Source organism: Dipodomys spectabilis, unplaced genomic scaffold (genome assembly GCF_019054845.1).
Source record: "Dipodomys spectabilis isolate Male_0828 unplaced genomic scaffold, ASM1905484v1 ptg000262l, whole genome shotgun sequence".
In the NCBI taxonomy this organism is placed as follows: domain Eukaryota; kingdom Metazoa; phylum Chordata; class Mammalia; order Rodentia; family Heteromyidae; genus Dipodomys; species Dipodomys spectabilis.
Window position 1 is genome coordinate 182,409 of NW_024870939.1, and position 16,709 is coordinate 199,117.

At 42.3% G+C, this 16,709-nt stretch overlaps 1 protein-coding gene across 1 annotated transcript in view; it reads right to left on the bottom strand.

Moving 5' to 3' along the window:
• Tgfa (transforming growth factor alpha) overlaps positions 1-15,636 on the bottom strand; it is a 98,519-nt gene extending 82,883 nt beyond the window's left edge. The window contains exon 1 of the mRNA XM_042699745.1: positions 15,522-15,636. Within this exon, the coding sequence (XP_042555679.1) occupies positions 15,522-15,561 (40 nt within the window). The 5' untranslated portion in view covers positions 15,562-15,636. The remainder of the gene's footprint in view (positions 1-15,521) is intronic.
• Between the last annotated feature and the right edge of the window lie 1,073 nt (positions 15,637-16,709).

Here is a 16,709-nt window from a genome sequence, read left to right on the forward strand (position 1 = left end):
TCAAGCCCCATGACCACCAAAAAAAAAAAAAAAAAAAAAAGTTAATAGAATCCCAGGGAAGCAGGTGAATCTGGTTATTGTGAAGACATCACTCCTGCAGCAGAAATGCTTGCCAGCCACAATGGCTCATGCCTATAATCCCAGATACTTGAAAATGGATAGTGGGAAGATACTGGTATGAGCCTAGCCATTGAAAAAGTTAGCAAGAGCCTATCTCAACAAATAAGCTGAGTGTGTGGTGGTTACAACTATAATCTCAGCTATGCAATAGACATCAGTAGAAGCATTTCAGTCCAAGTTCATCCTTACGCAAAAATGAGAGACCCCTATCCCCAAAATACCTAACATAAATAAAGGCTAGAGTTGTGGCTCAAGTGGCAGAGCACCTACCTAGCAGGCCCTGAGTTCAATCTCCAGTACAAGACAGAGAAAAAAAAAGAATCAACTCCAGCAGGCAGAAATCATGAAGACACAGCTGAAGTAAAATATACAATTAATCAGTTGTATATAAAGGGCATCAGTAGACTAAGCCTTCCAAGAGCAGAATACACACTTTTCTCAAGCTCTCATGGAAAGTTCAGCAATACAGACCACATTCTGAATCATAAGACACAACAAATTTAAAGTAATGGGAATCATATACTACATGCTCACTACCACAGTGGAACCGAATTAAAAATCAGTAACAGAAAGATAGCTGGAAAATCCCCAAATATTGGAAATTAAACAACCTATTTCAAAATAACACTGGGGTCAAAGAAGGATCTTAAGTTAAAAATATTTTGAAACCAATGAAAGTATAGAGCCCTTACTGAAATTTGTGAGTTACAGAAAAAGTAATGTGTAGAGAGTAAATTTTAGTGCAAAAGAAGATCTAAAATAAACCTCTTTTTTGTTTGTTTCCTGAAGTGGAAGCTTAGAAGTACACATTAAATACAAAATAAAAATTTTAAAAACTGATAAAGCTGTGTATTTTGCTCACTGTTTCACTCTATTCTGAGTATTGGAGTATGGCATCCACGTGGGACATTTCTTCTCAAACTTTTTCACCAACACCCCAAAAGAGCAATGAGAGCAAACTTGTACCTTCCCCTGTAGATTCTGGGAGCATAGTATGAAATACCCCAATTGGGGGAAATCACGACCTTTTATGTTTCATTGTGTTTGTCTTATCCTAAACAAGCATTGATGTTTCAGGTGTTTTTTGTTTGTTTGTTTTTGTTTTTTTTTGTCAGTCATGGGGCTTGAACTCTGGGCATTGGTGCTGTCCCTCAGTGCTTCAGCTCAAGACTAGTGCTCTACCACTTGAGCCACAGCACCACTTCCGTCTTTTTCTGCTTACATGGTGCTGAGGGCCTCATGCATGCAAGGCAAGCACTTTAACAGTGAGCCACCTTCCCAGCCTATGATGTTTTTTTTTTGGGGGGGGGGGTTCCGGTCGTGGGGCCTGAACTCTGGGCCTGGGCGCTGTCCCTCAGCTCTTCAGCTCAAGGCTAGCTCTCTACCACTTGAGCCACAGCGCCACTTCCGGCTTTTTTCTTTTTGCTTATGTGGTGCTGAGGAATCGAACCCAGGGCCTCAGGCATGCAAGGCAAGCGATCTACCACTGAGCCACCTTCCCAGCCCCCAGCCTATGATGTTTGAGTCTTACATTCTATTCACTAAGATATCTGAGTTTATTTTAATCTAGCAAACAACAATGTGCCTGGTCAGTGAAGTTCCTTTTGATTATCCAATGAATCACATTCCAGAGAGATCTACCAGGTCTGTTCTATGGTTCCAAACATGCAATGACATGCAAAAACTTTATAGGATTCCCATATAGGGAAGAAGAATTGAGCTAGAAAGCTCCATTTTCAGCCTCTAGTCAAGCCAAGAAACCAAATTAGCCTTTGTCTCCAGGAAGAGAATTGTGGTAGGCAATTCCTCCCTCTAGCACCACCTAGGTGAGAAGTGATGAGAATCCACCTTCATCCACTGTTTATCTTCCTGGTCCTTAGCATTCCTGACCCATTTCCCAGGGCAGTAATATGTTATACCCAGGAGAGTGGGTATTACAGCCATGATCCTCACTCACATCAGTAGAATAGAACAGATACCACAGACCCAGGAGGAAAAATGCATGTGATTTGAGCTTTAAAACCAGTGAGTGAAGAAAAAATATGTATTAGATGATATTAGAAAAGCTAAAACATTGACACAAGGCAAATTAGATCTTTACCTCAAAGCTTACACCCAAATGCATTCCCAAAGAATTATAACTTAGATCTGAAAAGGAACATTAGAAAAATACAAGAGAAAATTAGATATCAAAGAGCCAAAGAAAAACCCCTTCCTACCTCCCGAAACTATGTATTACACAAAAGCAGAAATTCTAAAGGAACAGTAAACAGACTTTAAGTCTTTCAAAGTGAAAACAGAAAATAAAACCACACTTCTGTAGATCAAAACACAAAATATCAAAATGTTTTAAAGAAGATTTTTACTTTTGAAAATTCTATACTTAGCTCTTTTATGTAATTTCTTTTTTTTATTAGTATATACTGTAGTCCAAAGGAGTTTCATTGTGATTTTCCCCTCTAGGCACATAATGTCTCCTGATCAAATTCACCCCCTCTACCATACCCCTGCATCCTCTCCCCATTACAAAAAAACAACTTCAACTGGTTTCACTGATATTTTTATATATGCATACAAAGTACATGGACAATATTTAAGGAGTTTTCCCTATCCCTCCCACTCTATCTACCCTCTAACAGAGCCTGTTACACATTTAGTCATTCTTTAATGACTTTTTTTAAACTGCTTACAAACTATTAAGAAATAACGAACCACCCAACACATGGCCTAAAGACAAATAGGTAACAAACAAGAAAACTATTTCAATTGTACTAAAATCCAAAGAGATACAAATTAAGACATTTTGATGACACTTTGTACAGCTTACAGAATAGATAATATTTGCCACAGGCAACTGTGCTGACAAGCAACCATTTACACATAGGTGACAGGAATATAAATTTGTGCAGTTTTTCTCAAAGGCAGGGTGTCAAAACATATTAAGAGGCAAAAATGTAAACCTTTTGACCTAAATCCCCATTTCCGGAGACTTAGTCATAGAAAAAATTCAAATGTGCTGGTAATGATTTAGCTGTAAGAATGATCATTTCAGGCTTGAATATTGAAAAATTTAAAACAGTCTGTTTCTCCATTAATAAGGGATGAATAGCTAAGTGATAGAATTATATAACAGAATACATTGTAACCACAAAAATAGATTAATAGATACATGTTTGCCATCGAAATATTATTCCATGCACTGTAAATAAAAGCAGATTTTAAAACAGAATCTGCCAGATGTCATTTTGGGAAGAACAAAAGCGAGTAAACAAGTATCTGTATCCATGCCTAGAAAGAGGGGCTGGTAGGATAACTGGTAGCTAAATCTGGTTATGATTTATCTTTGTTGAGTTGGATTTGGGGATGATTTCAGATTCTTTTGTTTGAGGATTCTAGCTTCTGTATCTTTCTGGAAGAATAAACAGGACTTTACAGAGATGTTGTTGGGAGAGGAATATGTCCTGAACAGTCCACCTAGGGAAGTGGCACCCAAGCAGGAGACAAGTTTCAGACAGGAAGTAGCCTTCACTATGGCCAATACTGGGAGAGAGGAGTCTTTAAAGGGCAGGTAGTGGTTGATGAGAGGGAGGAGAGCCCAAATACAGAAGGATTCCCTATCTGTATGATCTAGAGGTTGACCTTACATCCCTACAAACTGCTCAGGCCCCAGGCTTGCTTTCATTCCAGTTCAGGGATCTATGATTCATCTCCTGAAACCCTAATTATAACACCCAAGTCTGCTATGTGCAAGAAACATCTGTCATTGTTTAAATCTGCTGCAGGGAGTGTATGCAGCAGCAATCCAGCCTGATGATGCCTTCTTGTAGCACAAACCTTCAATCGAGAAAGCAGCACAAGGTGAGAAGGGGTCAAGCCAGGGGTCTCTAACCAAGTCAATGAACAGGTTGCGTGGTGCCAAAAATTCATAGGACCATTGCCATGGCAAAAGTCACAGGTCTTAAGCTCTTTCTCAGAACTGAGCAAAGTCTTCTAACCTTGTTTTTCCTTCCAAATCTTGGCAGGGAGTAGGGAACGGTGTGTGTAATTGCAATCCTCATTTATCAGCTGCCGCTGCTATTGTGTCACCACATTACTCGTACCACTTAGCCACTTAATCTCCTGGACCTCTCAGAGGCGCAGTCATTACACAGAGAATGTGGCAGACCAGGCAAGAGATGACAAAAGACCAATGAAGCCACGTCTGTCGTCTATGGGCCCAGGAGAATTGTTTACTGATCTCCTCCAAAGTCAGATAAAAGCCCTTAAGAACCCAAGATGAAGAGAAGGGCTCTCTCTAGGAAGCTAATATTTTTATTTAGAAACACTGATCTTGAAAACAAAAGAAATAAGGAACAAGGGAACAGACTGTCAGAAATTCTCTCATACAAACCCTGGCCATGCTACGTACAACAGCATCTAATGGCCACCGTAGTATTTGGGGGAGGTTTCTAGGCTTTCTAATGAAACATCCAGATGCTACTCATTAGTCTCTGTTAGAAATCACAATGCCAGTACCCACCAAATCAAAGATGGCTCCACATACCCACTTCAGTATATATGTAATATAAATAAACTAGCTATTTACCCTGGCATATAGAATGATATTCATTTTATGAAACTTGTCTTTGAATTTTGTTTAATGGTTTAAAAGAAATACACCTGTCACTGTAAATATCACCCAGAAAAACAAATTGTAAATTTTAATGAAGGGCTTGGGATGTGGGTCAATAGTTGAGCACTTAAGGAGCATGTATAAGGGTATGGGTTCAGTCCCCAGCATCACCATTTTTTTTCTGGTAGAGAAAGATCCTTGTGTTGACTTTTACTTTGTTAAAATTCCATTAACTAGGGATGCAGATACAAAAGAAGTTCTTTTTTAACAAAAAGATTATAAATCCTTGCTAAAAATTTAGAAATCAAAATGGAATTGTAAGGACAAGTTATAATGATCAAAATGGAATAAAAAAATAGAAAACTTGAACTAACCATTAACAAAGGACAAGGTCTAGAAGTTTCACAAACCATTTCCCTCAAGTTTCACAAAACTGTCTATTTCTATGACATTTTGACTACCAGGGAATAAAAAGATGGGTACTTTGCAATTTGTTTTATAAAGCTGTTATAAAACTAATATTAATAACTTAAAAAGGAAATGAGGCCCAGAACACCTCTCAAAGCAGAATCTACAGAGAATAAATAACGGCACAAAAGGTTTAAGAAGGATTTAACAAAATAGAGCCAATAAATACCCTTAAGACATTTGAAAAGCCACTGAATTTTTTAAATTGTTTTTTTTATTATAAAAATACTGTACAAAGGGGTTACAGTCACCTGAGCAAGGTAATGAGTACATTTCTTATCCAGCATTGTTGCCTTCTTTGTTTTTCCCCTACCATCCCTTCCTTCCCACCTCCCCGCCACCCTCCACCCCCCATCCCCGGGCCTAAATTGTGAAGTTTGTTGTTGTTTTTTTTTTATTGTGAGAATACCGTACAGAGGAGTTACAATTACATGGGCAAGATGATGAGTTCATTTCTTATCAAGCATTGTTGCCTTCTCTTTGTTTCCCTTTCCCATCCCTTCCCATACTTCCCCCACCTCCCCCACCTGATCCTCCCACACCCCCCCCCACCAAAGTTGTAAAGTTCATTTTTTCAACATAACGACTTGTACATCTCATTGTTGCAATGGGTCCACCTGTATCCCTAGTTAAGCGATTTGTTTTTTCCCTTCCCCTCCACAAATTATACCAACATCAAATACAGTGAAAGCAGGGGTTATACCGTGGGGGAGGGACATACAAAGCAACATAGAAATCATCTTATAAATATGTTAGAAACAATTGCATGAAAAAGAACATTTGAATACTTATCTTGGGGTTCATTCCCCTAACATCAACTTATCTGACCTTTTCTGCTTGACTTGGACATATACTTGTTAGGTCCCATGGTTTGCCTTATTTGCAATAACTAGTATAAGCCACTGAATTTTGTATGTTGATTTTTGTGTGCATCATAGAAAGTGTTGATTTGATCTAAGAAGTGGTTGTGTGTGTGTGTGTGTGTGTGTGTGTGTGTGGATGCTGACACTTGAGCCCAGGGTTTCTGTACTCTTGCTTGGGTTTTTCCCTCAAGGCTGCCATTCTACTACATGAGCCACAGCTCTACTTCTTGCTTTGTACTGGTTAATTAGAGATGAGAGTCACAAGTTGGACAAGAAATGTACTCACTACCTTACTTATGTAATGGTAACCCCTCTGTACATCACTTTGACAATAATATTTAAAAATAAAAAAATAGAAATAACTAAGTTTAAAGTGAAATCCAAAAAATAAAAGTCTCACAGACTTTCCTGCCTTGGCTGGCTTTGAACCACAATCCTCAGATCTTAGCCTCCTGAGAAGCTTGGATTACAGGCAGGAACCACCCACATCTGACTGCATCATCATCATCATCATCATCATCATCTATAATAATAATAACAATAATATAATAATAATTATTATTATACAGTAGATATCCTTGGGTTTTTTTCCTAAGCAAAAATGCTCAGGGACAGCTCCCAGGCCAGGCTCAGAGTTCAAGCTCCAGGACTAGCACAAACAAAACAAAACAAAACAAAACAAACTCCTTTAGTTCTATTTAGCACCACAAGAGAAAGTAAGAATAGGTAAGAAAATTAAAATGAAAAAGGCAACGTCATCATTATTCAAGATTATATGATCATTGACCTAGAAAACTTAAGAGAACCAATTGAAGGAATATTAGAATTAGCAAAGCCATTAAGACATACATACACTTGAAAAAGCAAAATGAAAGTTGTTATATGCAAGCAACAAAGAATCAGAATGGACAGAAGGAGAAATGTCTCCTCTTGGTAAGAACAAGTATGTAAAGATGGACTCTTTCTCTCTCTTATCAATTTCCCTAGCATCAAAAGTGCCCAGCACGGCATTGGTACTCCATATACAGAATAAGTGAATGAACAAATCCACAATAAGGACAAGAATACAAAGTAATGGAACGAAGCTGAATTTAGCCACAGTTAGATTCAAGTACTTGTAAGAACCTAGCATATGATAAAATGGTCTTTCAACTCTCAGGGAGAAGGATAGATTATTCCACAAAGAGCAACTAAAACAATAGCTGCAAGACTGTTTGTTTTTTTAAATAGGTTTTTTATTGTGAAAATACTGTACAGGGGATTACAGTTACATGAGCAAGGCAATCAGTACATTTCTTATCAAGCATTGTTGCCTCCTCTTTGTTTTTCCCCTACCATCCCTTTGCTCCCACCTCCACACTACACTCCCTGCCCTCACCTAAATTATAAAGTTCGTTTTTCAACATAGTGTCTTATGCATCTCATTGTTACAATGGGTCAACCTGTATCACTATTTAAACATTTTGTTTTTTTTCCCTTCCCCTCCCCAAATTATACTGACATCAAATACAGTGAAAACAGGGGTTAAGACTGTTTCTTAAAAGGTAAGTATTTGTACCCAACACCAAGCCTAGAATAATTGGGCAATTGCAAATGGCTGGTGAGGGAGAAGCTAATTGTTGACAATTTATCCTAAATAATCAAAGATGTGACAGGTATTTCTGTATAAGAATGTTTGCTGTTTGCTTTCTCATCCTTGACTTTAGACATTGTAAGCTTGACACATACTTGTTATAACCGAAAAATTAGCCAGTACAAATAGGTGCTGGTGCCTCACACCTAGAATCCTAGCTACTCAGGGAGATGGGATGTGGAAGATCACAGTTCAAAGCCAGCCTGAGCAGAAAAGTCTGAAAGGTTCCCTCACCAATTCACCATCAAATACCAAATGAGAGAGCATGAGTCCCTGAGTTCAAGTCCCGATTTAAAAAAATTAATTATTTCAAATGAAGGCACAGTAGTATAGAACCTGTCTTTTAAAATGTCATATATTATGCAAATAGCCTCTTAACTAACTACACTGTAATGACTGCATCAATACATGAAAGAACTTATTTAAGGAATCTCCATAAATAACTACAGCAGTGTGGTACTACTGGCAATGATTCAGTAATCACCATCTTTTACATTTTTTTAATATATGTCAACAAGCATTTATTAGAACATTTCAAAAAGTGGGATGGGTGACTCAGAATTTATATCTACTTAAAATTGGTAACTGTGACCACAATGGCTTCCAAAAATAGTGTATTAGTACTATTCGCAACAAAACTGAGTGGATTACTTATAACAGTGGAAAAAGCCATTCAAAATTGCATAAATATCATATATAGTACATATAGGGAGGATTTCTCAGCCACTAGACACAATGTCACAATCTCACAATCAATGACAGAAGGGTGTTTATTATACCTTATTGTTAAGTAATCAATACAAATAAATTAAGAGGAGTATGAGTCCATTAAAATTCATGTACACTTCTTGGTGCCAGTCTCCTAGGTGTAGTCCCTGAGCTTTTTTTACTCAAGGTTAGCTCTACCACTTGAGCCACAGCTCTACTTCCAGCTTTGTAGGAGTTTATTGGAGATAAAGAGTATCACAGACTTTCCTGCCTAGGCTGGCTTCGAACCTTGATCCTCAGATCTCAGCCTCCTAGTAGCTAGGATTTACAAGCATGAGCCACTAGCACCCAGCTTTGTATACACTTTTATTTTATTTTATTTTTTTGTCGGTCATGGGGCTTGAACTCTGGGCCTGGGCGCTGTCCCTCAGCTCTTCAGCTCAAGGTGAGCACTCTACCACTTGAGCTACAGCGCCACTTCTGGTTTTCTGGTGGTTTATTGGAGATAGGAGTCTCACGGTCTCTCCTGCCCGGGCTGGCTTTGAACCGCGATCCTCAGATCTCAGCCTCCTGAGTAGCTAGGATTACAGGCGTGAGCCACCAGCACCCGGCTGTATACACTTTTAAAGAACATCATCCAGGTTCTTAAGCAAAAATGTTAATCATGGTTTTCTTGTGGTGGTAGGATTGTGGGTCATTAAACCATTCTCTTTCAGGCTTTCAGGCTTTCTCTTATTTCCCAAACATTCTAGAGAAAGACACATACAGAGAAGATATGCTTTTGCAATCATAAAACATTACATCATACTCTTTTTTTAAAAAAAAACAACAACAACGAGAGCAATATTCTGAAGCATTGGTGATGTAAGAATTTGTATGCAACCACCCTGATTATCATAATAAAGAGGTATTCAGGATGAACTGTAACAACACAGGTGTTTGGCAACTGAGCTATATTTGGTGTATCCTGAACTAGACACTCCATGAGGTCACACTCAGAGGTCCCCAAGTCAGGGATGAAGACAAGGAGGAATGAGATCAAGCACTAACCAAAATGATCTCCTGACAGACCTTGAGAAACTAGGGCTCTGCTACTGGCTGGGCTTCTCAGCTAGAACATTTTTTTTAATTGTGAAAATACTGTACAGAGGGGTTAAAATTACATTGGCAAGATAATGAGTACATTTCTTATCAAGCATTGTAGCCTCCTCCTTTGTTTCCCCTTCTCATCCCTTTCCATCCTCTCCCCCTCCCCCAACCAATCCTCCTCCCCTCCCCTCCCCCCCCCCCCCCCCCCCCCCCCGCCCCCAGCAAAGTTGTAAAGTTTGTTTTCGACATAATGACTTGTACATCTCATTGTTGCAATGGGTCCACCTGTATCCCTATTTAAACGATTTGTTTTTTCCCTTCTTGTCCACAAATTATACTGACATCAAATACAGTGAAAGCAGGGGTTATACCATGGGGGAGGGACATACAAAGCAACAAAGAAATAATCTTATAAATGTGTAACATATTTAAAGATTAAAACTGAAAAGGCCAAGCACTAGTAGGCTGATTGTTACATAAGGGAATTATGTGCCCAAGCCCTTTTTGAGAAATCCTAACTATCTATATATACTTGAAGAGTGCCAACAATTGTGAAGAAACAAAGCCTTGTGCAGCAGACAATAAGAACTTAAATGCCAGCTGGTATGGTGGCCTATGCCTGTAATCTTAGTTAAGAGGAAGGTGGAGGCAGAGGTAGAAGATCATGGTCTGAAGCTGGCTTCAACAAAAACACAAGACCCTAACTTAAAAATAACTTCAGAAATAAGCAAATAGGGTGGGGGTAGGGTAGTATGACTTAAGTTGCAGGGTACAAGGCCATGAGTTAAACCTTACTACTACCAAAAATATTAAAACAAGGCCAGGTATATTGAGTGGCACATTTCTGTCATCTTAACATCCTGGAGGCCAGAAAAATTCAGAGTTTGAGGCCAGCTTGAGCTATATAGCCAGGTCTTGTCTTACCCTGATCTCCCCCAGTAAACCTTAATCTAAAAGAACATATAGACAAGCACACTAGTAGTAAAAGGCATGAAATCCCATTAGAAAAACTTTCCATTTTTTAAGCCTAAAATTTTTTTAATGAATATACTATGATTATTTTAATACAATTACATTTTAACTGTTTATGTCATATTTCATACATCACATCCCCATAATGCTTCAAAAGAATTGACCTAGATATTTAGAGTTAGGCACCAGGGAATATACTCTGCACACAGAGAACTCATAGAGATGGTTGTAGAAGTCTGGATTTCTGACTTTCTTGACTGCAGATAAAATTTTTGTCTTTGATAGAGAGCACACAAAAGCTCACTTAAATTAAAAGCCACTATACAATTTCCCCTAATTCTTTTGTATCTCCAAGCAATCTTAAATATGTTTCCTTTAGCAAAGAATTAAGTTCACTTTTTAAAATTCAGTGATTATAAATATTTGTGTAACAGGAAAATGTTGTTCAAACTTTGACAATTGCACAAAGAAAAGAGAGACATGACTGGCATTGGTAAGTTTGAGCACAGGATCTGTGCATCTTCCACGGATAAAGAACAAGAGTGCTTAGGACAATTAAGAGCTCTTAGCTAGGGCTCTAACTGCTCTGGTCAACAAGATAGGCCTTCAAAGTGCCTTTAATAGGGGCTCATAAATCTACAGTAGCATTTATCAATGTCAGAATATACTCTAGGTACAAAGCAACAGCAACCGACTGAGGAACAGAGACTTTCAAACTATCCTCCTTGCCTCCTCCTCCCCTCTAGCTACAGAAGCCACACTTGGGAACTTGGTGGGCTTGCAAATTCTCCTATCTACCGAATTAGAAACATTGAGTGGGCCCAGCAACTCCCTCAAGCGACTTTGATTGAGGGACATTGCTAAGAAGATTCTACAGTGAAGCAGGGCTCTGGTGGCTCATTCCTGTAATCCCAGCTACTTAGGAGGCTGAGATCTGAGGAGTGTGGTTCGAAGACAGCCCAGGCAGAATGTGTGTGAGACTCTTATCTCCAAGTAACTACTAGAAAACTGGAAATGGTGCTGTAGCTCAAAGTGGTAGAGTGTGAGCCTTGAGCAAAAGAGCTCAGGGACAGCACCTAGGCCCTGGGTTCAAGCTCCACGACTGACCAAAAAACAAAACAAAACAAAACAAAACAAAACAAAAGATTCTACAGTAGTTTTGAGAAAAACATGAGACACCTAATTGACTGTGGTCAAACCATTCTCATTTGGTAGATTCAATGCCAGTCCCTTTTAGTGGCAGTCTAGACACTAGGATCTTGTTTAAAACACACTTTGAAAAGGTCCTTGCAGATAGATCCAATGGAAAAAGCAAGTATTTTTCATATGTTACCAGAGTAACAGTAACAGGAAGCATCATTCACTCCTGTGAGGGAAGTCTTCGTTTCAGGGGACTTGGAGTATTTACAGAAAGATCATTTTATCCTGGGAAAGCCAACATTTAGAAAAGCAAATAGGGGAAACTCAGCCTTGAAGGCTTCCACATGCACCTCTGCAGCCCACACATTAGGTGAACACTCCCTAATTATGGCTGCCCAGTGTGGAAAACGTGTCCCAGGCAAGTCTCCACTGTGGACCCTGAAAAATGACATTTCCATGTACTGGAGTAAAGAAACATCTCAGTTCAGTTCCTCTACAGATCCTTCAGTCCTGAGTTCCAAAAGGAAGGTGACCTTTCCCACCTCTGCCATCCTTTCTATATTCAGACCTGACTTAAGGAGCTGTTCATACCTGTATCATAAAACATTTTGTTATATAGCCTCTTCCTTTTTCTTTTTTATAGTACAGGGGATAGAACCCAGGGCCTTATATGTTCTAGGTTAAGTGCTCTACCATTAGCTATACTCCTAGCTTAATTATTTTTCATAGTTTATAAACAGCTTCCATGTTTATAGTATCATCTGACTGTCAGGGCAGCCTATGAGATTGAGTTTAATGTTCCCACTTTGCAGATGAGAAAACTTGAACTTTAATAAGCTGATTATTGAATATTAAAAGGGAATTACAAATGCTTTGCTTTAAATATTAGAAGAATTCATGATGAGCCAGGTGCTAGTGGATCATATCTGTAATCCTATTACAATTCTAGCCACTCAGAAGGCTGAAATTTGAAGATCTAGATCCAAGGCCAGCCCAGGCAGAAAAGTCTATAGATTCTTATCACCAATTAACCACCAAAAAGCTAAAAGTGGTAGAACACCAGCCTTGAGCACAAAAGCTCAGGGACAGAGCCCAGGCCCAGAGTGTATACTCCATGACTGACACACACATACACACACAAAGGAGGAGGAGGAGGAGGAGGAGGAGGAGAAGAAGAAGAAGAAGAAGAAGACAAAGAAGAAGGAGGAAGAAGAGGAGGAGGAGGAGGAGAAGGAAGAAATTCATGACATCTAAAAGAACTCATACTTTCTTGAGTTTATCATCTACCAGATGACACTGGTCAGAAATCACCTAGGTAGGGTTTTAGGTTGGGTGATATTTTTCTGGCTTAGTAAGGGCGAGGAGCAGGGAGATAATCAGGTAAAATAGACAAGCTCCTATAACCTGTAATCATGCCTGGAATTCTATGGAGTCCCAGGTAACAACAACAATGATGATGGTGCCAAACCTAATTCAGTTCTTACTACATGCTAGGCACCGTCTGCATATATTAAGTATAGTCAGTAATCCTCCTAATATCCCCATTTTCCAGATGGCAAAAATAAGGCAGAGAGAAGCGAAATAACTTTTCCACATCTTCATTGGCTTCTTTTTTGGCTGTGGAACTGAAATGCCAAGTCCCAGTCAGGTCTACCCATTAGCAAGGAAACTCGACATGAATGGCAGTCACCACAGGAGCCATTTGGGCAAAAGTCTCCACATGCTGTCACTCAAAACTAATCAGTGCTCAGCCTCCAAGTAATCAAGCATCAGTTCAGACTCCTAACAGCCAGTGCCGCCTCAGTCCATCATCAAGGCTTTCTACAATCTTGCTTAGCAATTGAACACTGACTAAATTGCCTGGAGCTGCCTTCAACTAATTTAAGAAAAATTAAAGAGGAAAGCAGCTTTGGAGGAAACACAGCAAATTAAATATGTATGTGGGAGGCAGCAGTTCTCATAAACGCACAGACTTAACAGCTCTGATTTCTCTTCTAAAGAGTATAAATAAAAAGGAGTCCTTATGGGTGTAAATTACTCCTACGTTTTCCCTCTCCCTCTACTTTATTTCAACTGCTCACGTTTAAAAACTGCTGGAGCCAGCCAGCTTTTCCGTATTGATCAATCTCTTTATGTTCATACCTCTTTTTCTTAAGGAAGGAAATAGATGGAGCTGAACACTTGTCTGAGAACACTGAGGCAAAAGAGGAAAACATGACCCCAAAGCTGAATGTAGCCTTCAAGGCTGAGCCTTAGAGGATGGAGGCTGGGGGTGGGGCAGATAACTTTCAAAGACTTCCTCCAATTTGCTTGCCTTCACTAATTTTCTGCCTCTAATTTCCACTGAATAACCACTTGGAAGTCAAGGAGCTCATTAGGGAACCCAGTTTAACAGCAAGATCCGGGGTACTTGACATAATTTCTCCTTAAAGCAAAGTCCTAAGACTGAGGAATGAGACTATGTGTCCTCGTCTCTTCCATAGTAATAGTCCCTATCTAACTACTCCTGTGGACCCTTGTGGGTCTCACCTCCCATTCTGCAGCATGAAATGATGATTCTTGCTCAGCTGGATGTGGTAAAAACAGAATGACTTAAAATACTAGAACCCTGAGCGTGCCTACAGTGGTGGCTATTATATTACTGGCATTATAGTACTCTACCCACTAGGCTTCCCACTGTGGCTAGGTTTCCTTGCTTTTTAATGTTTTTGTTTTAAAATGAAAACACACACACACACACACACACACACACACACACACACACACACACACCACGTTCTTGGATAGGGAAGGAGGAAAGCCAACTGTCCACAATGTCACCTGTTGGTGAGAGGGCGCAGCTTGGAGCATCTCCTTGAACAGTCCCCTTGAAGAGGGTGCCTCTCCTCCTGCTGGGGCTCATGCTCAGAGTTTCCAAGGCAGGATTACGGATAAACCCATGAATCCCCTGCGACCCAGAGGAACCTGGGCCAAGCTGCAGCTCTGGGTATATTTTAGGGAGGGGTCCCCATGCTTCTCTGTCAGATCCTAATGACCCGGTCACCACCCACCAACAGGCTTTTCAGGATTTAACTTAAGAGTATCGACAGGACAACTGAATTCACGGAAGGCTGCAGCAGCAACCAAGATACCCAGGCGGTTCATCAGATTCCACCAACCAGAAACACCCCGCAGACACCGAGAGGGCCAAGAGTCCGCGCGGCACTGCGTCCAGATAGACCTTTGAATTTCACCGCTGAAAAACGCACCCGCGACCCCTACCTGCCTCAAGTGTGCGGGGGGGGGGGGGGTTAACCTCCTCTCCCCTCCCCCATCTTCTGTTCACTTCTAAATTCAAATTCGAAGGAAAACGGGCCGCGATCAGTCTAGGGTTTCACTCCTTCCCTCCGCTGACACTGAAACCACTTCTCGCAGGGAAGTTAATTAAAAGAACCCCTAATCCGCACAAAAATCCAAAACCTATCCCAAAGCTCGAGAGCGCCTTGAAGTTACAAAGAATAAAGGCGTCTCAGTGGATTCCGAACGCCTGTCGGTCTGGTCTGGGGCTTGGGGACAGCCAAGGGGGCACGGAAGGGACACAGGCCAGGGCCAGCCAGATGACCGGCTCAGAGGCGGCCAGGTAAGCACAAGGTGTGGGCATGGGTGAGCAGACGCACGGTCGCGGCGGATTAAAGTTCACGCTCGGTCGCACGGCCCCGGGAGGCCACTTCCCAGGGAGAGCCTGGCCACTCAGCTGTCCCCTCTTTGTAATTCTTTGGGGTCTCTCCTTGCTTCCCACGCTCCGACCTAGGTGAAGCCTTCGCGTCCTCCCCCCCGCCCCCCGCCACGGATGCAGCAAAGCCCCCAGAAGAGAGACATGAAGGGGTCACAAGGAAGCGGGGTGTCGCGGCGGGCGCGCGGCAGACGGAGTACGTACCCAGCGCGAACAGGGCGAGCTGTCCAGCCGAGGTGACCATTTTACGCGCGGGCGGCGGGCGGGCAGGCGGGCGGCGGGCGCTCCAGCCTCCGGCCCTCCCTGCGGTGCCCGACTGGCTGAGCGGCGCCGCGGCGCGCGGGGGGGGAAAAAGGCGCTGGCGGGGCAGGGCCGGCCCGGCGCGGGCGGGCGGGCGGAGGCGGAGGCAGGACCGAGCGCCGCGGCTGGCACTCACCCCTGATTGCTGCCGATCGGGCGGAAATAGAAAGGAGGTTACCGTCACCTCTCCGCCACTCGAGACTGGGGTACGGCGGGCCACCCTCTTGTCCCAGTGGGGGTGTCCCCCTAAAGGATCTGGGGGCGGGGGGTGGGATCTGGGGGCGGGGACGCTACCAGCTCGCAGCCAGGCGCGGGTGGCGAGGCGGGGAGGGGCGATCCCCGACTCCCCGAGTCCCCGCAGCGCGTGCCGGTCACCCTGGCCAAGGAAAAGGCAGGAAGCGCCTGACTTCAGAGACCAGCCCCAGAGTGCCAACGCCTCGTGCCCGCGGGCCCCGGGGTGCGGGGTCGCCGCCCGCCGCGCAGTCCCTGGCGAAGTGGCTGCTTTTAGACTCTAGGCGGCAGAGCAGAGCCTCCCAGGCTCTGTCACCTGTGCCAAGGGCCGCTCCCCAAGCGGGACACTGGGGACGCTGTCCTGGAGGGGACCTGCGAACAGAGCCAGCCACCTGCTAAGACTTGGCCCAAGGAAAGACGCTCTCTAAAATCAAGCTGGGAATTTTTTTTTTTAAACTAGGTTTCAACCACGCCCCTACCCTCTTCGGTTCGGGGAACACCTGCCACCCACAAAGCCACTTCACGTCCTCTGGCTGGCACATTGTGGAGACCAAGGAGTCTCTGCGTCTCCGAACTAATGCTGGTAATGAAGATGGGTCTGTCTCCATATGCCAGGCTACCTCCATTGTCCCCGGGAAGCTGGACCAAAAGCTCCCGGGGTGGCAGGAGGCTCCCAGGGGGTCCTTTCAGGATTTGGTGGCTTTAAGCTTGTCTCCTGAAGGATTGGAAAACCTTTTTTATCCTGCACACTGAGAAATACCCAACTCAAAATAGATAATGGACCTTGGAGGAATAGTTAGATATTCTAGGTGGCTCATCAGTGCCTTGGGGACCATCCATAGAGAACAAGAGCTCAGTACA